Source organism: Dendropsophus ebraccatus, chromosome 8, assembly GCF_027789765.1.
Source record: "Dendropsophus ebraccatus isolate aDenEbr1 chromosome 8, aDenEbr1.pat, whole genome shotgun sequence".
NCBI lineage: Eukaryota > Metazoa > Chordata > Amphibia > Anura > Hylidae > Dendropsophus > Dendropsophus ebraccatus.
This window is the reverse complement of record NC_091461.1, coordinates 58500867-58517346: the sequence shown is the minus strand read 5'-3', so window position 1 is coordinate 58517346 and position 16480 is coordinate 58500867. Positions and strand designations below refer to the sequence as shown.

At 45.2% G+C, this 16480-nt stretch overlaps 1 protein-coding gene across 2 annotated transcripts in view; it reads right to left on the bottom strand.

The window, feature by feature from the left end:
* LOC138799397 (beta-microseminoprotein-like) overlaps positions 1 to 11360 on the bottom strand; it is a 72159-nt gene extending 60799 nt beyond the window's left edge. Inside the window, exons 1-2 of one of the 2 annotated variants that reach the window (XM_069980507.1) lie at positions 11263 to 11360; positions 1025 to 1121 (exon numbers count right to left, since the gene is read on the bottom strand). In XM_069980507.1, the coding sequence (XP_069836608.1) occupies positions 1025 to 1121; positions 11263 to 11268 (103 nt within the window). In that variant the 5' untranslated portion in view covers positions 11269 to 11360. The remainder of the gene's footprint in view (positions 1 to 1024; positions 1122 to 11262) is intronic. The other variant, XM_069980506.1, reaches the window with a different exon arrangement.
* Between the last annotated feature and the right edge of the window lie 5120 nt (positions 11361 to 16480).

Genomic DNA, 16480 nt, shown 5'->3' with positions numbered 1-16480 from the left:
CTATATAGAAACCTACAGTATATAAACGAAGAGGTTTTGGTCTTCCTGGCCACCTTTGGCTGTTACAAGGTGGCCAGATAGGACTGGCTGGGACCCTGCGTCTAGATACAGGTGTAAGTCACAGAAGATTGACCTATGTCTGTCACATACATATGACCAATCATATGAATATGCCCCAGGTGTTTGAGATGGTAATCTGCGTCAATAATATAATAATAATTTTACAATTGGTATATATTAACAGCCCTTGCTTGGGTTCAAAATGAAGGCTGTGAAGTGGTAAAGAAAAAGACATAGGGCCACATGTATCATCCGGCGAACGGATGATTTTTGGCGGAAAGTGCCGATTTGCGTATTATTTTATACGCAAATGGCCGATTTGCGAATAAAATATTCGCAAATCGGCACTTTCCGCCGAGTACGCCAGGGGGCGGAAAGGGGGCGGAAAGTAGGCGGGAAGTGGGCGGAACGGAGGGCGCGGACTCAGAGTCCGCGCGATTTATCATCCGTTCCGCCCAAATGTACGCCGAAAACCTACTCCAGTCCGCCTCTACATAAATCCCCGTACCGCCGGAGCTGCGGGGGCATTTTTAAGTCCGGCGTAAAAAACGCCGGACTTAATAAATGCCTCCCATAGTGAGAACATAACCAAAAAATAAAATAGACTAGGGGGGAGATTTATGAAAGGGTGTAAATATACACCTGGTGTAAACTGCCCACAGCAACCAATCACAGCTCAGCTTTCATTTTAGTGGAGCTGAAAGCTGAGCTGTGATTGGTTGCTATGGGCAGTTTACACCAGGTGTATATTTACATCCTTTCATAAATCTCCCCCTAGGTGTCTGCAACATGTTAAGCATCACATCTAGTGCTCTACTGCTTGTTAAATTCATTGTTGCCAGTAAACTAATGATAGTAAAACTTTAAAGCAACTACTAGCCGTACTTTGTATAATCATTATTAAAACCTAAAAACTAATATTAACAGTATACTGCTAATTCTGGGGAAATTCATTCACACCAACCTTCCCCCTTTTCAGGGTTGGTTTCACCCATGAAACACTCTGCACTGCATGCGACCAAAAGGATTCCAGCACCAAATGTAAATGCCACAAGGAATTTCTAAAAGTGTAAAATAATAATTATTATTATTTTTATTTTTTTTACAAGAAAAAAAACAAAAAACAGTTAAGAAATGCTGCTGATACATACAGTACATAAGATGTGAATATAAACTTAAAGGAGTGTTCCAATGAATATGTATTAATAGCCTATCCTCAGGCTTTGCATTAAAAGCTTAAAATATAATATGCCTGTATGGAACCTATGGCCCTTTCTGGCACAGCAATGGACCTGCATTTGCATCATTAAATAGACCAATAAATTTATCACAAAATGCTTCTTTATTAGATAATAGATATATGTCTCTGACCTGCAACAAACTAAATGTGCAGAAGGGTCACTTCCAGACCAGAAATGCATTGTATCTGGTGCACAGGGCCGTTTCTAGTACCGGGCGGGCCGGGTGACTGCTCGGGGCGCCCACAGCGGAGGCCCCCGCGCACTCATCTTATCATCCGGGTATATGGGGACAATGCAGAGGGACATAATTAGTATATGGGGACAATGCAAGAGGACATTATTAGTATGTGGGGCTTTGCAGGGGGACATTATTAGTATATGGGGCAATGAAGAGGGATATTATTACCAGGGCCGGACTGGGACCAAAATGCAGCCCTGGCACACAAATCCCACCAGCCCACAAAATTTGCAGTTTCACGCAGTAATGTCTAAAAATATGGTCGGTTTCACACAAGCAATTTACTTGCGAATTTTTATGTCTAATTTACTCTATGTATCCCCAAAACTTTTTTTCAGCACTGATGTGGATTAAAAACTTGTATTTTATTTTCAATATGAGACATTCGGCCGGGATGATCTTCTCTGACACCGGCCGTTCTGTCACCTGGCTGGGTCACAGAATGGCCGGTGTCTTACGCCATGTGAACATGGCCTTTACTCTATGTACTCTGATCTTCCTGTGGGTCTGATGACCTCCCTTTAGGCTATGTTCACACACCTTAAATACTGGCAAAACTTTGAAGTATTTTTGATCTTATAATGCCCTTCACAGAAATTATTAAAAAACACATAAGGGTGATACAGTGCGGGGGTTAATACAGTAACTGTACCATGTGCCCCCCTCCCCAATATAGTAACCCCTGCATTGCAGCACCCTAATTTATTCAAGAGGGGGAGGGGGTGCACATGGCACAGTGCCTTTAATAAATTGCAGGGGTATAGGGGATGATGTACACACTATATAGGGGAGGGATGTTATATATAAAGCACACATATGATAGAGCAGACAATGTATACACTATATAGGGGAGGGATGTTATATATACAGTACATACATAGTATAGCAGGGATTAATACAGTAACTGTGAAATGTGCAGCCCCCTGGAATACATAAGAGTGCTGCAGTGCAAAGTATAAGGAACTAAGTGACCCCTGCACTGCAACCCCCCCCCCCCCATCCCCCCCCCCCCCCCCCCCCCCACACACACACACACACCAATGTATTTAAGTGGGGGAGGGGTGCACATGGCACAGTGACTTCATTAACCCCTGCAGTTTAAGTTACAGAAAACATAACAAGGGTGCTGCAGGGGTTAACTCACCAGCAGCAGGCCCAGTGGAGGAGATCCAGGAGGAGGAAGATGATGGGAGGGATCATCACTCAGGTAATCGGCTGCCCACCACACACAGACAGCAGCACACATAGACACAGTGACACACAGCAGAGACAGCAGCACACACACAGTGACTGACAGACACACAGACATGGTGACAAATGGCACCACACATAGATGTATGCAGCAGAAACAACACCTCAACAGCACCTCTGTTCCTCCTGAAGTGATGAATCGCAGGAAAGTGGAGCAGCCCGGCCTCAGCAGCTTAAGAAGACATCACACACAACAGCACACACTATACTAGACACTCACAGACAACAGACAGCCACCGGGCCCCACTACTGTACATGAGATGATCTGCTCCTCCTCCTCCTCTTCTGGGCCGACAGCGTCTGGCATCATGTGCACCTCACTGCTCTGACACTGTCAGCGGCTGCTTTCCTCAGTGTCTCTCAGCGGCCCTCTTCAGCACAGCAGTGCGCAGCAGGCGGCCTCTGCACTATTTATATTAATGCAGTAAAGTATGCAGACCAGGCGGCCCCCTGGACTGCAAATCAAGGCAGCCCAGCGGGCATTTGCCCGGTCTGGCAAATTACCAATCCGGGCCTGATTATTACTATATGGGGACAATGCAGGGGGACATTATTACTATATGGAGGCAATAAAGGGGGGCATTATTTGTATATGGGGCAATGCAGGGGGACATTATTAGTATATGGGGACAATGCAGGGGGACATTATTAGTATAAGGGGACAATGCAGGGGGACATTATTAGTATATGGGGACAATGCAGGGGGACATTATTACTATATGGGGGCATTGCAGGGGGACATTATTAGTATATGAGGACAATGCAGAGGGACATTATTAATATATGTGGGGCAATGCAGGGGGGCATTATTACTATATGGGGACAATGCAGGTGTCGTGTCCCACTGTGGGTGTTGCTATTCTTTACACCCCTCGTAAAAGTCTGTACTTATCTGTGATTTTGCTGTAGCTGTTGTGCTACTGAAGATGACCACTAGATGTCGCTATAGTGTGTAACTACGGTCTAGAAACTGCACGGCTGAAGTAAATGAAAGGGTTATTGTTTCTGTATGTACCAGATTCTGTTGTCCAGTAGAATTCCTTCTTTCTTTTGCCCTATTCTCTCTTCTCTATCCCATTCTCCTATTGCACTCTTTCCACCCAACCACACAACACACACCGCACAGGAAGGGGAGGAGTTTCCAGGTCACAAGTCAGTCTGAGTCAGTACCCCGCATGGGAAGGATGCAGAACAGACAGCTCACGCAACCCTTTTTCCTGAAGCACCAAACAAGCTACAGCCTACAGATAACCTCAACCAATGCAGAGGAATAAGAGTCAGTACAGTGCAGGACAGTCTCCGCAGAAAAGCCAAACAGCTATGACCATATCGGGGTGGAGCAAAGTTACTAGAAAGTCGATGAACTCCATCTCGCAACGTACTTAGGAAATCCTAACCATTCCGCTCAACCCAAGTAACAGGGTCTGGGGCCTGTGTCACCCATCAATACGGTTCAGTCAAAGCTAATGGGCAGAAGGTGGTGTGAAGACTATAGGAAAGGTCAAGCCGCAGGCACAGGTTGTTTCTTCTTCTTATTCTATAAGTATTCTTCTAAATACTCTAACCTCCCGGCAGAGCACATTACTAATTGAGTTGAGACTCTGACGGCACCCTTCTCTCTACTACCTCAGTACAACCTTATCAACTCTACTACATTCTACTCAGCACTTATCCTATAGATCTGGTGGTTCTACATATGTGTATTTATTGGAACTGTATCAAGTGTACCTGAAGATTCATTGTATTACCTGCTGCACATTTACAAAGAGTAATGGTACCCTAACACCAACAGATCTGATAACAGATTATCTGCCAAAGATTTGAAGCCAAACCCAGGAACAGACTATAAACAGAGAACAGGTCATAAAGGAAGGACTGGATTTCTCCTCTTTTCAAATCCTTTCCTGGGTTTGGCTTCAAATCTTTGGCAGATAATCTGTCGTCAGATCTGTTGGTGTAATAGGGTCCTAAAGCAAGTCAACGTTAATACTAGGTCTGTGACTACTGGCTGCAACCTGCACAGCACTACAACCTTGGGTCGGTTTTGCCTGGAATGATTCTTTTTGGTTGTTGCTATTAAGTAAGTTATAAGAGAAACAGATTGCTAAACTCAGGGAGACCAGCCAAACGACAACACGCTGCAGCAGTGAAGTCCTAGGTGCATTGCCCCCTGGGAAATATGAATATGCAAAAGTGGAGCCCGTGGAGCCTCACTGAAGAGTCTCAAAACACAGGACTAGCCAGATATCCCTCCGGCAAGGACCCAGCCAAGGGGCAGCTCCTGTTAGGAAACCACCAAAACCACCATATTAAGTGGCCCTATAAGTCAATGTAATGACAAGGGATAAACCAAGGCTAGGTAACCATCCACATACAGCTGTTTCGGGGTGTTGCCCTCATCAGTGTGGAGCAGGATTCTGGCTAGGTGGGAGCAATGCCTAGTAGAGCCATAAGAGAAATAGATTGCTGAACTCAGGGAGACCAGCCAAACTACAACACTGACGGCTGCTAGTGAAAGCGCTCAATGCAGTGAAGTCCTAGGTGCATTGCCCCCTGGAAAACATGAATATGCAAAAGAGGAGCCCGTGGAGCCTCACTGAAGAGTCTCAAAACACAGGACTAGCCAGATATCCCTCCGGGAAGGACCCGGCCAAGGGGCAGCTCCTGTTAGGAAACCACCAAAACCACCATATTAAGTGGCCCTGTAAGTCAATGTAATGACAAGGGATAATTTTTCTAAGGCGTAGCCTCTTTCTTAACCCCTTCCCGCAGAAGGATGTATCGGTGCGTCCTGCTGCGAGTGGGGTGGTTTAGAGTTGGGTCGCGCCAAGACCCTGCTTTGAACTGCCGCAATCTTGGCTGATTTCTGCAGCCCGGGATGGCATCCATTAGCGGGTGTGCTCGATCTCTGCAACCGCCAATTAGGACACTTAAATGCAGCCGTCAAACATGACAGCTGCATTTAAAAGTCCTCCATAGCCCCTCTCCCTGGTGTCAAGTGGCTGGATCCCCCCCCCCCTCGATCGCAGGGGAGGGATCCGTTGTACTGGCCGGGCTGGGACTCAGCATCGGAATGACGCTGATCCCGGCTTGCAAAGTACAATTAGTGTCACAAAAAATAAGGGCTCATGTCAGTCTGTAGGTGAAAAAATGCAAGCACTATGGCCTTTTAAACACGGGGAAGAAAAAACTAAAATTGGCCAGGTTGGAAAGGGGTTAAAGGGGTTGTCCAACGAAAATCTTTTTCTTTCAAATCAACTGGTGTCAGTGCTCTCTATTGACATCTCTGGCCAAGACAGGAACTGTCCAGAGCAGGAGAGGTTTGAGAGAGGAGAGGTTCATTAGGGACCGTAACCCAGTTACCCGCCGCTGCTTAGGATAGATTACAGTAAGCAGGCAGGAACAGCGGAGCGGGTGCCAGTGCAATAGCCTCACCTGTCTTGTGTCTGTCTGTCCCAAACCTAACAAACTGATTCACAAGTGCCATACAATTGTGTTTTTATTGTATTAAAATATCTAATACTTGATGGTATTTTATTGCCTTCATGCTATATATTTCATTTGAGTGATTTGTAAGCACCTATTGTTGTGTGTGTGTTTAGAGGAAATGCACTTTATTGACAGATATTTTATTAACTCTTTGCCGCAAATTCACGTACCGATACGTCCTAATCTACAAGCCAATCTGGCAGATGGATGAGCCGGTATGTGCCTGGGATGATAGCCGGACACCTACGGCAACTGCCGAGACCCGGGCCTAGCCCAGATATTGGCAGTTACCCCCATGGTTGCTGTGACATCAGGAGGCTTCCCCAAGGCCTCCTGTGTCACTACTACGGAAGCTGATCAGGCTAAGCCTAATGGAGCATTTACACAGACAGATTTATTTGACAGATTTTTTAAGCCAAAGCCAGAAACAGACTATTAACAGTTTATAAAGGAAAGACTGAGATTTCTCCTCTTTTCTGTCAGTTAAAGGGGTTGTCCAGAGAAAAACTTTTTCTTTCACATTAACTGGTATGAGAAAGTTATATAGATTTGTAATTTACTACTATTAAAAAAAATCTCAAATCCTCCCATACTTATTAGCTCCTGTATGTCATGCAGGAAATGTTGTTTTATTTTCAGTCTGACACAGTGCTCTGGCTGAGACAGGAACTGTCCAGAGCAGGATAGGTTTTTTCTATGGGGATTCATAGAAAACGAAGACAAAGTTCCTGTCTTGGCCAGAGATCAGCAGAGAGTGTTGTGTCCGACTGAAAATAAAACAACACTTCCTGCAGGACATACAGCAGCTAATAAGTATGGGAAGACTTGAGATTTAATAGAAGTAAATTACAAATCTGTATAACTTACTGACGCTAGTTGATTTGAAAGAAAAAGTTTTTAGCTGGACAACCCCTTTGAAATCTGTCCGTGTAAACGCTCTATAAGGCTGAGCCTGGTTAGCTTTGCCTATGCCTGTAATCACACACCAAAAAATATAACTAAACAAAGTAAAATATACACATAATCCCCCATAGTCCCCAATACAATAAGGCTATGTTCACACTGCGTACGATTCCGTCCGCAGTTCTTACGCCGCCGTACATGTGCGGCTGAAACTACGGGCGTGGGAAAAATCGACATGCGGCCAGATGCGTACGCACCACGAACATATGCCCGTAGTACAGTTGGTCATTTACTTGGAAATCTTCGCCCAGCCCAGTAAAACACACAGAACCTTTTGGATTGAAAAATCAAGTTCAATTTGACTGAAATAAGTACTTCGTACGGGACCGCATGTAAATCCACGGCCGTGAGTTGGAACATTTTCGTCCTCAAACAATGGTCTTGTTAATTTTTCAGGGCGGCGTATACGTTCCGGTCGTAAGTTCATACGTAGTGTGCATTGTGCGGCCCTATATTGTATACTTTCAAGCAAACGCATCAACCTCAAAACTACGTGCGTATATTCGCGGTTCGCACTATGAGCGGAAAGATACGTAGTGTGAACATAGCCCCAAAATGTAAAAAAATATAAAAATAGTACACATATTTATTATTGCCATGTCCATAACGATGCTGGCAATAAAAGTAGCACATGATTAAACCTGCACGCTAACTGCAGAGAACTTGAAATAAGATGAATGCTAATTTTATCATTTTTTCATGAAAAATGTTGTCTGTGGTCTGTTTTTCTCTGCACCTCACCAACATCAAGGGCGTCTCCACCAACACCTTAGACAGCAGTAATAGAGAGAGCCCCAGGGTAACTACAATTACTACAATTAACCACCGAGATGCAGCTCCCTCGCAGAAGTAAAAGGATAGAGAGATAATTCAGAGGATGGCCCATGAAAAGACCTCTCTGTAACATCACTTCTTCCCCTCATAATCTAGTCTGCTGCAGCTTCCACCTCCAGGCCTCTGTGTTAGGCCCCATTGGGTCTAAAAAAGATGCCAATGCTGATGCAGCCACTTCCAGGTGTCTGTTCTAAGCCCCTCTCGGTAAAATAGATTGCCCCTAATAGTGCTGCCACTGGGAGAAAACATAAGTGTACACCGTTGATCCACCAATGTCTACTGCTCTCCAGGGAGAAAACGTAAGTGTACACAGCTGATCCACCAATGTCCACTGCTGTCCAGGGAGAAAACTTCATTTTGCATCATTTTACAATGCTCATCCCCCGAAACAGTCATTATCATCTACTACTGACAGCTTAAATGCTGTAACATGTCAGCTATTGTAATGGCAGTAGTCGTGGATCTGCTGTACTACCTTATAGCGATGGTGTAAGCCACAAGGTGGGCTTGACTTGCAGCAGGGACTTGACTTGCAGCAGGGTGCCCCCCCCTGGCTTGGCTTGTTGGCAGCGGCGGGCAAGGTGCAACAGGAGACACATAGGCAGGCAAGCTTTGATTGCAGCAGAACTCACAGCTGGAACTTGAGCAACAGTCACAGAGGGCAGAAACCATGGGCAGAAAAGCGGGAACCACTATGTAAGGTTGCAATAGCAGAGTCTCCAACAGGAGTGCCAGGGTAAGCCATGGTTTAAATAATGAAAGGCTACAGGCTGCAGCCAATCAAGGTCGCACTGGCCTTTTAAATCTAAGTGAGCAAGCGAGCTCAGACGGACAGTAGGGGAGAGGAGTAGGGCTGATCAAACAGCGGAAAATGCTAGGTTCTATCAAACTCGAACCTAGCCAAACTTTTCACATTTGATTCCTGATGCCTTCACAGTCCGTGGGGAAGGAGGAGACAGCCAGGGGACTGCCTGGAATCCCGGGATACAGCCTATTACCTATGTTGAATCCCGGATTTCCAGGCGGTTTCCAGGCTGTCTCCTTCTTCCCCACAGACTGGGAATGCATCAGGAATCAAATGCGGAAGGTTCGGCTAGGTTCGAGTTTGATAGAAGCTAGCATTTTCCGCTGTTCGATCATCCCTAGAGAGGAGCAGGAGCTTGGTACCGTGAGTCGCCCTGCAGGGCCTGAGAGATGGCCATGACATATGTGGTGAAAGTTATATGCCCTGTCTGAGTAATAACATTTTTGGCTTTATGAAATGTTACCTTTTTTTCACTGCAATAGCTCCTGCAGTTTCTCGAACCTATACTCTGTAATACTACCACTAATATAGCCTCAATCCTTCTCCTATTATAACAGTTTTGGTACGGTTCGAAATGAACCTGAACTTTGCGTTGAAATTCGACAAAACGTTGGAACTGAAGTTTTCAAAAGTTCGCTCATCTCTAATATATATATATATATTTTTCTTTTTAAAACTTATGTATATATATTTTATGTATATTGCCATGTAAGACTCATGTATGTACATTAATCAGCATATAGTCAAAAATCTATATCTAGCTATATACTCACTTACCATATATGCCTACTTATTATACATCTATACATCATATATGAAACTGCCTGATATGCATATGTATATGCTATCTGACAACAATTGTCCAAGAAGTAATTTTCTCACTGAGTAGAACCTACCACCATTGACATGCACATTAATGCCTGGTTCACACTAGGTATAACGCCGAACATTCTGTGACCCGACTGGATGATCTTTATTTCTGGTAAATTCTGATGTACTGTACACAATGGAGACGCACCCTCCATTGTGTGAACTGACATGTGAGTTTTTTGTGCGGCCGGATGGAATCCCGAACGGAGCGTTAGCTATGTGTACTCCATTCGGGACTCTATTCATTTCAATACAACATATGTTTTGTTTAAATCATGGCTGTTGTTGCAAATTGCAACAACGGCCGTGATTTATACAAAACATACGTTGTTTGAACATAGCCTAAATCTGAAATTTTACGCTAAAATCCTAAGTACACTGTTGTGTGTGATACCTTTGTGATCCTGTGATAGGATGAAATCAATTGTCTCTCTCAGTAAGCAGTTTAGTCTCTATTGGCTGCCAAGGTAGCAATACCACCCTCACAAACCCTATTGGCCATAAAACCCTTTCTCTTATGATACATTTTGTCTGATTGGAGATAGGAGGAAATCCCCATAGAAATGTACACATTCGAGTCTTTAAAAAACTGACGTCTGCAAGCAGAGCTTAGTCTCTCCCCTTGAAAAAGGGAAAAATCTTCGGGGCAGTAGAGGGTTAGGTTTTTAATCAGGACCAAGTTCACCCATGATTTATTAACTTAGAGAGGAGATCTTTATGTAAGTGAATAGTTACCATCTCCTCATGTTTTCCGGACCCGGTACACCCAGACACTGGGTGGTCTAAATATCTATGACAGCCTAATAACTAGCAATAAAATATCCAACTAGTTAGCCAGCATATCTCATATTGAGTGAGTTCGGGGATGATTGACAGGCAAAGAGACCCGTTAGTGGCCTCCCTGCTTGTCAATCATCCCACACTACGCAATGGCAGGCGGAGAGCTGTGACTAGTCATGGGCAGCTCCTGCCCAGATAGATTACTAGTTGCTGCCCCTCTCCCAGACTTGTGCACTGCAATAAAACTACTTTTCCCCACCGAGATAAATCTACAGCTGCAGATGCAGTTGGTAACATTAGGGCAAAGCACAGTAGATCTATACTGTGTAGCTGGGAACCATATCAGCACAATTGTGCTGATTAGTTCCCTTTAAAGCCAAGTCCCCTAAAACAGACAAACAAGCAAATATATAAACATTCCTATTAAGGCTATGTTCACACGCAGTATTTTGATGAATAGTTCTGTCAGTATTTGCAGCCAAAATCAGTAGTGGAACCGGCAGAAAAAAATTATAATGAAAAGATTATTTTCTGTGTCTTCAACCGACTCCTGGTTTTGAAAAAAATACAGAGCAACATGCTGAGCAAAATAGTTTTTGTGAACATAGCCTAAGAGGGATGATTTTAAGTTTAGTATGATATTTTTTGTTGTTGTTCATTTCTATAGGTAATTTGATTACTAGTTAAATAATTTCACTGTTACAAGTCTGTATTAAATAGGATCCACTTACCATCATGGAATATGTGCTGTACTGACAATTGTAAGCTCTGAACCTTAGGTTTATTCTCTGTGGAAGATTTTCAGGGACCTTATTGACCAATAACTCCATAGTTCCCAATGCAATACAAGCTCACAAATTATATTTTAACTAAATTATTGGTTACTAGTTGTGTAATCTCTGTGATCCTGGAATTTGTTTGCTACACTGGCGATTGGGAAATTGCAAATAAAAGGCCTCAGTGTTGGTCTTTGATCAATGAAAGCAGCAAAGGTGGCTCTTGCTGGGTTAACTCCCAGGGCACATAAACAGGTTCAAACATTGTGGATGGGAGCATATTAAAAAATTCATTTGGTAAGAGCCTATAACATAACCATGTGACAGTAGACCTTAGTGCGGTGTCCCAGCACAGGGTGCTGTCTATTGCATCTAAGCAAGTTACTCCCTCAGGTTCACACAAGTGGGAGATGGTGTACTATTGTGTTTTCCCCACTAGGTGTCACCTCTGGTGTTATCTAGCTTTAAGCACAGCTGAGGGAACTGTTTTGTATCATGTGTTGTTTTCTGGCAACTCACACGTGCAGGTGCTTTTTCTCTTATGCTGTCCTATGCTATCCTATTCTCTCTCTCTCCACACACTCACAGCTCCCACCACTCACAGGAGGGTTTAGTTACCCCTTGTAGGAGGAGTTAATTATTACCGGGAGGAAGTGTGTAGTCTTGGTCACGTTCTCAATGTGAGAGGAAGCAAACTAACTTGTCTCTGCTAAAGGTAAGCCAGGGTCTGGCCTTGTCCAGGTTCTCTGTCAGGGACTCAGGACAGCAACTAAAGACAGCAACTAGGAACCTCTCTAAAACGTGCAGCGCAGTTACCTGAAGCAATAGGAAATTAACCCAGTGGGACAAAGCTACGATACATCTACATATCCTATTGCGCAGCGCAGGATGACTGGGAAACCTCGGGAGTCTGCTTTGCCCAGGTAACAAAGGATTGGAGCTCGTACTACCCATGTAGGATGGGTAGCCCCCAACTAGGAGGCATAAGGCGGTAAGGGACTAAAGTCATGTGACGCCTTAACATCTCCTTTCTTCATGAGGTTGTCAACGTTGAATGTTTCTGGGACCAGCCAATGTGCGAAACTGAGGAGCACCTGGCGTGCAGATGGGACTGGCACTGCAGTGACAGTAATCTCACTTGGACCTATAGTGGCACCCTGACCACTGACACTGGCTGAAGGGTATTTTGACATCATGATACAGTGCAGCAACTTAAGTGATGGTGTTTCCAGACTGTACCTAACACACCTATAAAAGTGTTTTGTAAAGAAAGTTGTTGGATGTATGTGGTAGCCATCGTACCAGTAGCCGGGGGTTGTTTTGGGTCACTTGGGCAATAGTCATGGTTGCCTAGAGTGGTATGAGACCCACCCGACAGTTGGCACTGCTACAGCGCAGAAATAGAGAATAGCACAAGTGTACAGAGATGTGTAGCTGCAGTTGTGTAGACCAAAGTCTAGTGCGTTTAGGTAAAAAATGAGAATACTTTACTGGAGAGTAACTAAGTGCAAATAGTACACCTGATGCAACAGTACAAATCTTTACAGATAACTTAAGTGCTGACAGTTGAGGTACCCATAAGAGTACATTAGTTACAAACACCCTTCAGGATTTTTCTTGAAGGATGTCCGTTCCAGAAAATAGGTCAGGATATTTTAGATCCTGTCCTATTTTTGTCCAGAATTCAGGCATGGATGTCCCCATAGAACTCTATGGGAGCGCCAGAAAACCAGACGCTTTCCTGATGCACATCACAAAAGTGTCCGGAGTTCTGGATTGGCACGCACATCAGATGTCAGCGGTGCCTGACCGGCCACCCGACTCTTCCAAGCCCGCCCTCCACCGACCTCAGCCGCACTGCCAGGCCTGCCGCACAAACCCCCAATCCCCCCCCCAGACCCTTGCAGCACTGGATCCTGCCCCCTCCTGGGATCTCAGCATTGCTGCCCGCCTGCGCCTGACACCACCAAGCCCCCCCCCCCGGACCCTTGTAGCACTACCCGGTGGCCACAGTCCGACACCTACCACCAGCCACTCGATCCTCCCTTGGACCCTGACATCGCTGCCTCCCCAACACCCCGAGCCCCCCCTAACCCTGGCAGTGCTGCTCACTTGCCACTGGACACCCCCAAGGCCCACCACCAGACCCTAGAAGCACTCTCAGCTGGCCGCCCGATGCTCTCTGGCCCCTCCAGACCCTGGCAGCAATGTCCGTCCACCACTCAACACCCCCGAGCCCCCCCGAACCCTGGCAGCACTGCCTGCCCGTCGCCTGACAGCCCCGAGCCCCCCCTAGACCCTGGCAGCGCTACCAGCTGGCCTTCCGACAGCCCCAAAGCTCCCCCCACCCTGTCCAGGACTTCAACGCGTGACCGACCCCCCCCATTCACCCCTTCCCCCCAACGCCCCTTTTCTACTCACCTTGGCAAGGGAAAAGAGGACAAGGGCGGCAAGAACGGGATCCAGGATAGGTGAGATTACCCCCTTGAACTACTACTCCCATCATGCCCTGCTGACAGTTCATAGTGGGAGTTGTAGTTTTCCCACCTGCAGCCACCCAGGTTGCAGAACTACTACTCCCATCATGTACTATTGGCAGTTCATAATGTAAGTTGTAGTTCTGCAACAGATTAGAGGACACAGTATAGGAGGGGGAGGCAGGGGCACAGTAGAACTACATCTCCCATCATGGTATGTGGTAATGTGAAGAACTACATCACCTAATAGGAGTTGTAGTTCTGCAACAGATAATAGGATGACACATGGCACATGGCATAAGGGGAAGATGTGTCATCTGGGGGGGGGGCACCCATCTATACCTACAGAGGGCATGTAACTGTCATGTTTTGTTTTTGTTTTTTTGCAGAAATCAATAGTACAAACGATTTTAAGAAACGTTGTAATAGGTTTTATTAGGCAAAAAGCCTCTTACTGTGCTCAAAAGGCTCCCCCAACCCATCTAAGTTTTATCAGGCAAATCGATTTCAGAGTGAAGATGGGTTCTGTTGTGTCCATTATAACCTATGGAAGGGGCAGGGGATGAGTCAGAGGAGGGAGCAGGAAGAACAGACACACATACCGGCTGTTTACTCACTGTCTGGGCACATAAATGCTGGATTCACAGGTGAGAAAGGTCAGTTCTTATCTAGCAGCTTGGGGAGATAAGATAGCAGAATGTAACCTGTGTTTTCAGTCCTTCGTGCGCAACTTGATCCTCTCGACCCCTCCTCTCTCTCTATAGGATAGAATGGACAGAGAGATCCTGCTTCATCTGAAGTGAGGGCAGAGGTGGGAAACAGCTTTTTGAGTAGAGAAGTAAACTCTTTTTCTTAATAAAACCTATTACAGAGTTTCTTAAAATCGCGTGAACTATTGATATTTATTGCTTTCTGAATATGACCCTGAAATGGCAGTTACGCTTTAATGGAGAATGGAGAATGGGGTTACATATCTACTAGGTACTTCTACCTAATTGAGTAATGTAATGTACCAACTGAGGGTCTTCTACCTAATAAAGGGGCAGATTACCTACTTCTACTGCCTACTAATATACAACCAACAAAACACAGTAATCACTGAACTCAAGGAGAACAGCGAAAAAAATTCCAATGAAGTACTCAATCAAGAGTCTCCACTGATGCCCCCAAATATTTAAATATGCAAAACAAGAGTCCGTGGAGCCTCAGTTACGAGTCTCAAAACACGGGATAGCCAGATATCTCTAGCCTGTTGCCAACGGGGTGCCTCCATGATGGGGAGAGCACCACACCACCCTGATAAATAACCCCTTAAGTCCCACTCGGTTGCGAGTATTGGAACATAGACAGGGAAACAACAGGGTGGCCCCTTTTGTCAATGTCTAACTCAAGGTGCGAGTATTGAGATCATGACAAGGGCTTGCAAAGGCAGGCCTCCATCCACAGACAGCCGTTTCGGGGTATTTGCCCCTCGTCAGTGTGGGGTAGGATTCTGGCTAGTTGGGGCAATGAAAAATCAAATCAAAATTGTTGGTTGATTTTTCATTGCCCCAACTAGCCAGAATCCTACCCCACACTGACGAGGGGCAAAAACCCCGAAACGGCTGTCTGTGGGTGGAAGCCTGCCTTTGCAAGCCCTTGTCATGATCGCAATACTCGCACCTTGAGTTAGACATTGACAAAAGGGGCCACCCTGTTGTTTCCCTGTCTATGTTCCAATACTCGCAACCGAGTGGGACTTAAGGGGTTATTTATCAGGGTGGTGTGGTGCTCTCCCCATCATGGAGGCACCCCATTGGCAACAGGCTAGAGATATCTGGCTATCCCGTGTTTTGAGACTCGTAACTGAGGCTCCACAGACTCTTGTTTTGCACTACTAATATACAGCCAGATTCAGACAAAGAAAGCGAATGACTTCAAGAAGACACCACCTGTGACTGGATGTAACTGCACCATAATCAGAGCCTAGGTTGTGCTGGGATCACCACTATATACATGCTGTAAGGAGGGGAATTAGTGTGAGTATAGTATTTTTATTCAGTAATAGTATGATGGATATATTGATCCATGTATAGTGATTTTTATTCAATATTAGCATATTGGCACTATCCAGTCACTATGTGCACTATGTTAGTGGTCATGGTGTGGCATAATCTCCCTTGTATAGCAGTGTTACAGTATCAGACTATGTTCACACTACGTAAGTTCCGAAGTAATGGACAATCGATTCCTACGGAACTTACATAGTGCTGCAGCCTAAGAAAATCCTGGCCGAAGTGTATACAAATAGTATACACCCTGTCAGGGATCCCATGTCAGTTTTCAGCTTTTCAGCTATTCATTGAATTGCGGCCGAAGAGAACCTATCAGTGCACACAATGGAGCGTGCAGCTCCGGCCGCACACTCCATTGTGTACAGCGTGGAATTCAGATGCAGGCACGCACTGATGCACCTGCATCCGAATTCAGCGGCAGTGAACCGGCCGGGATGATCTCTTCTTACACTGGCCGGTGTCTCACGCCATGTGAACATGGTTTTTATTTTATTTTTTATTGGTTTTATTTGACAATATAGTGGCAATATATATATATATTTTTTAACCATTAGAAAATCCCGTTTGAGGGTGTGAGTGCATGCTTAGGCCCATAATAACAATTGTCTGCTGATTTTTTTTTTTTGGTAACTATTTTGGTGC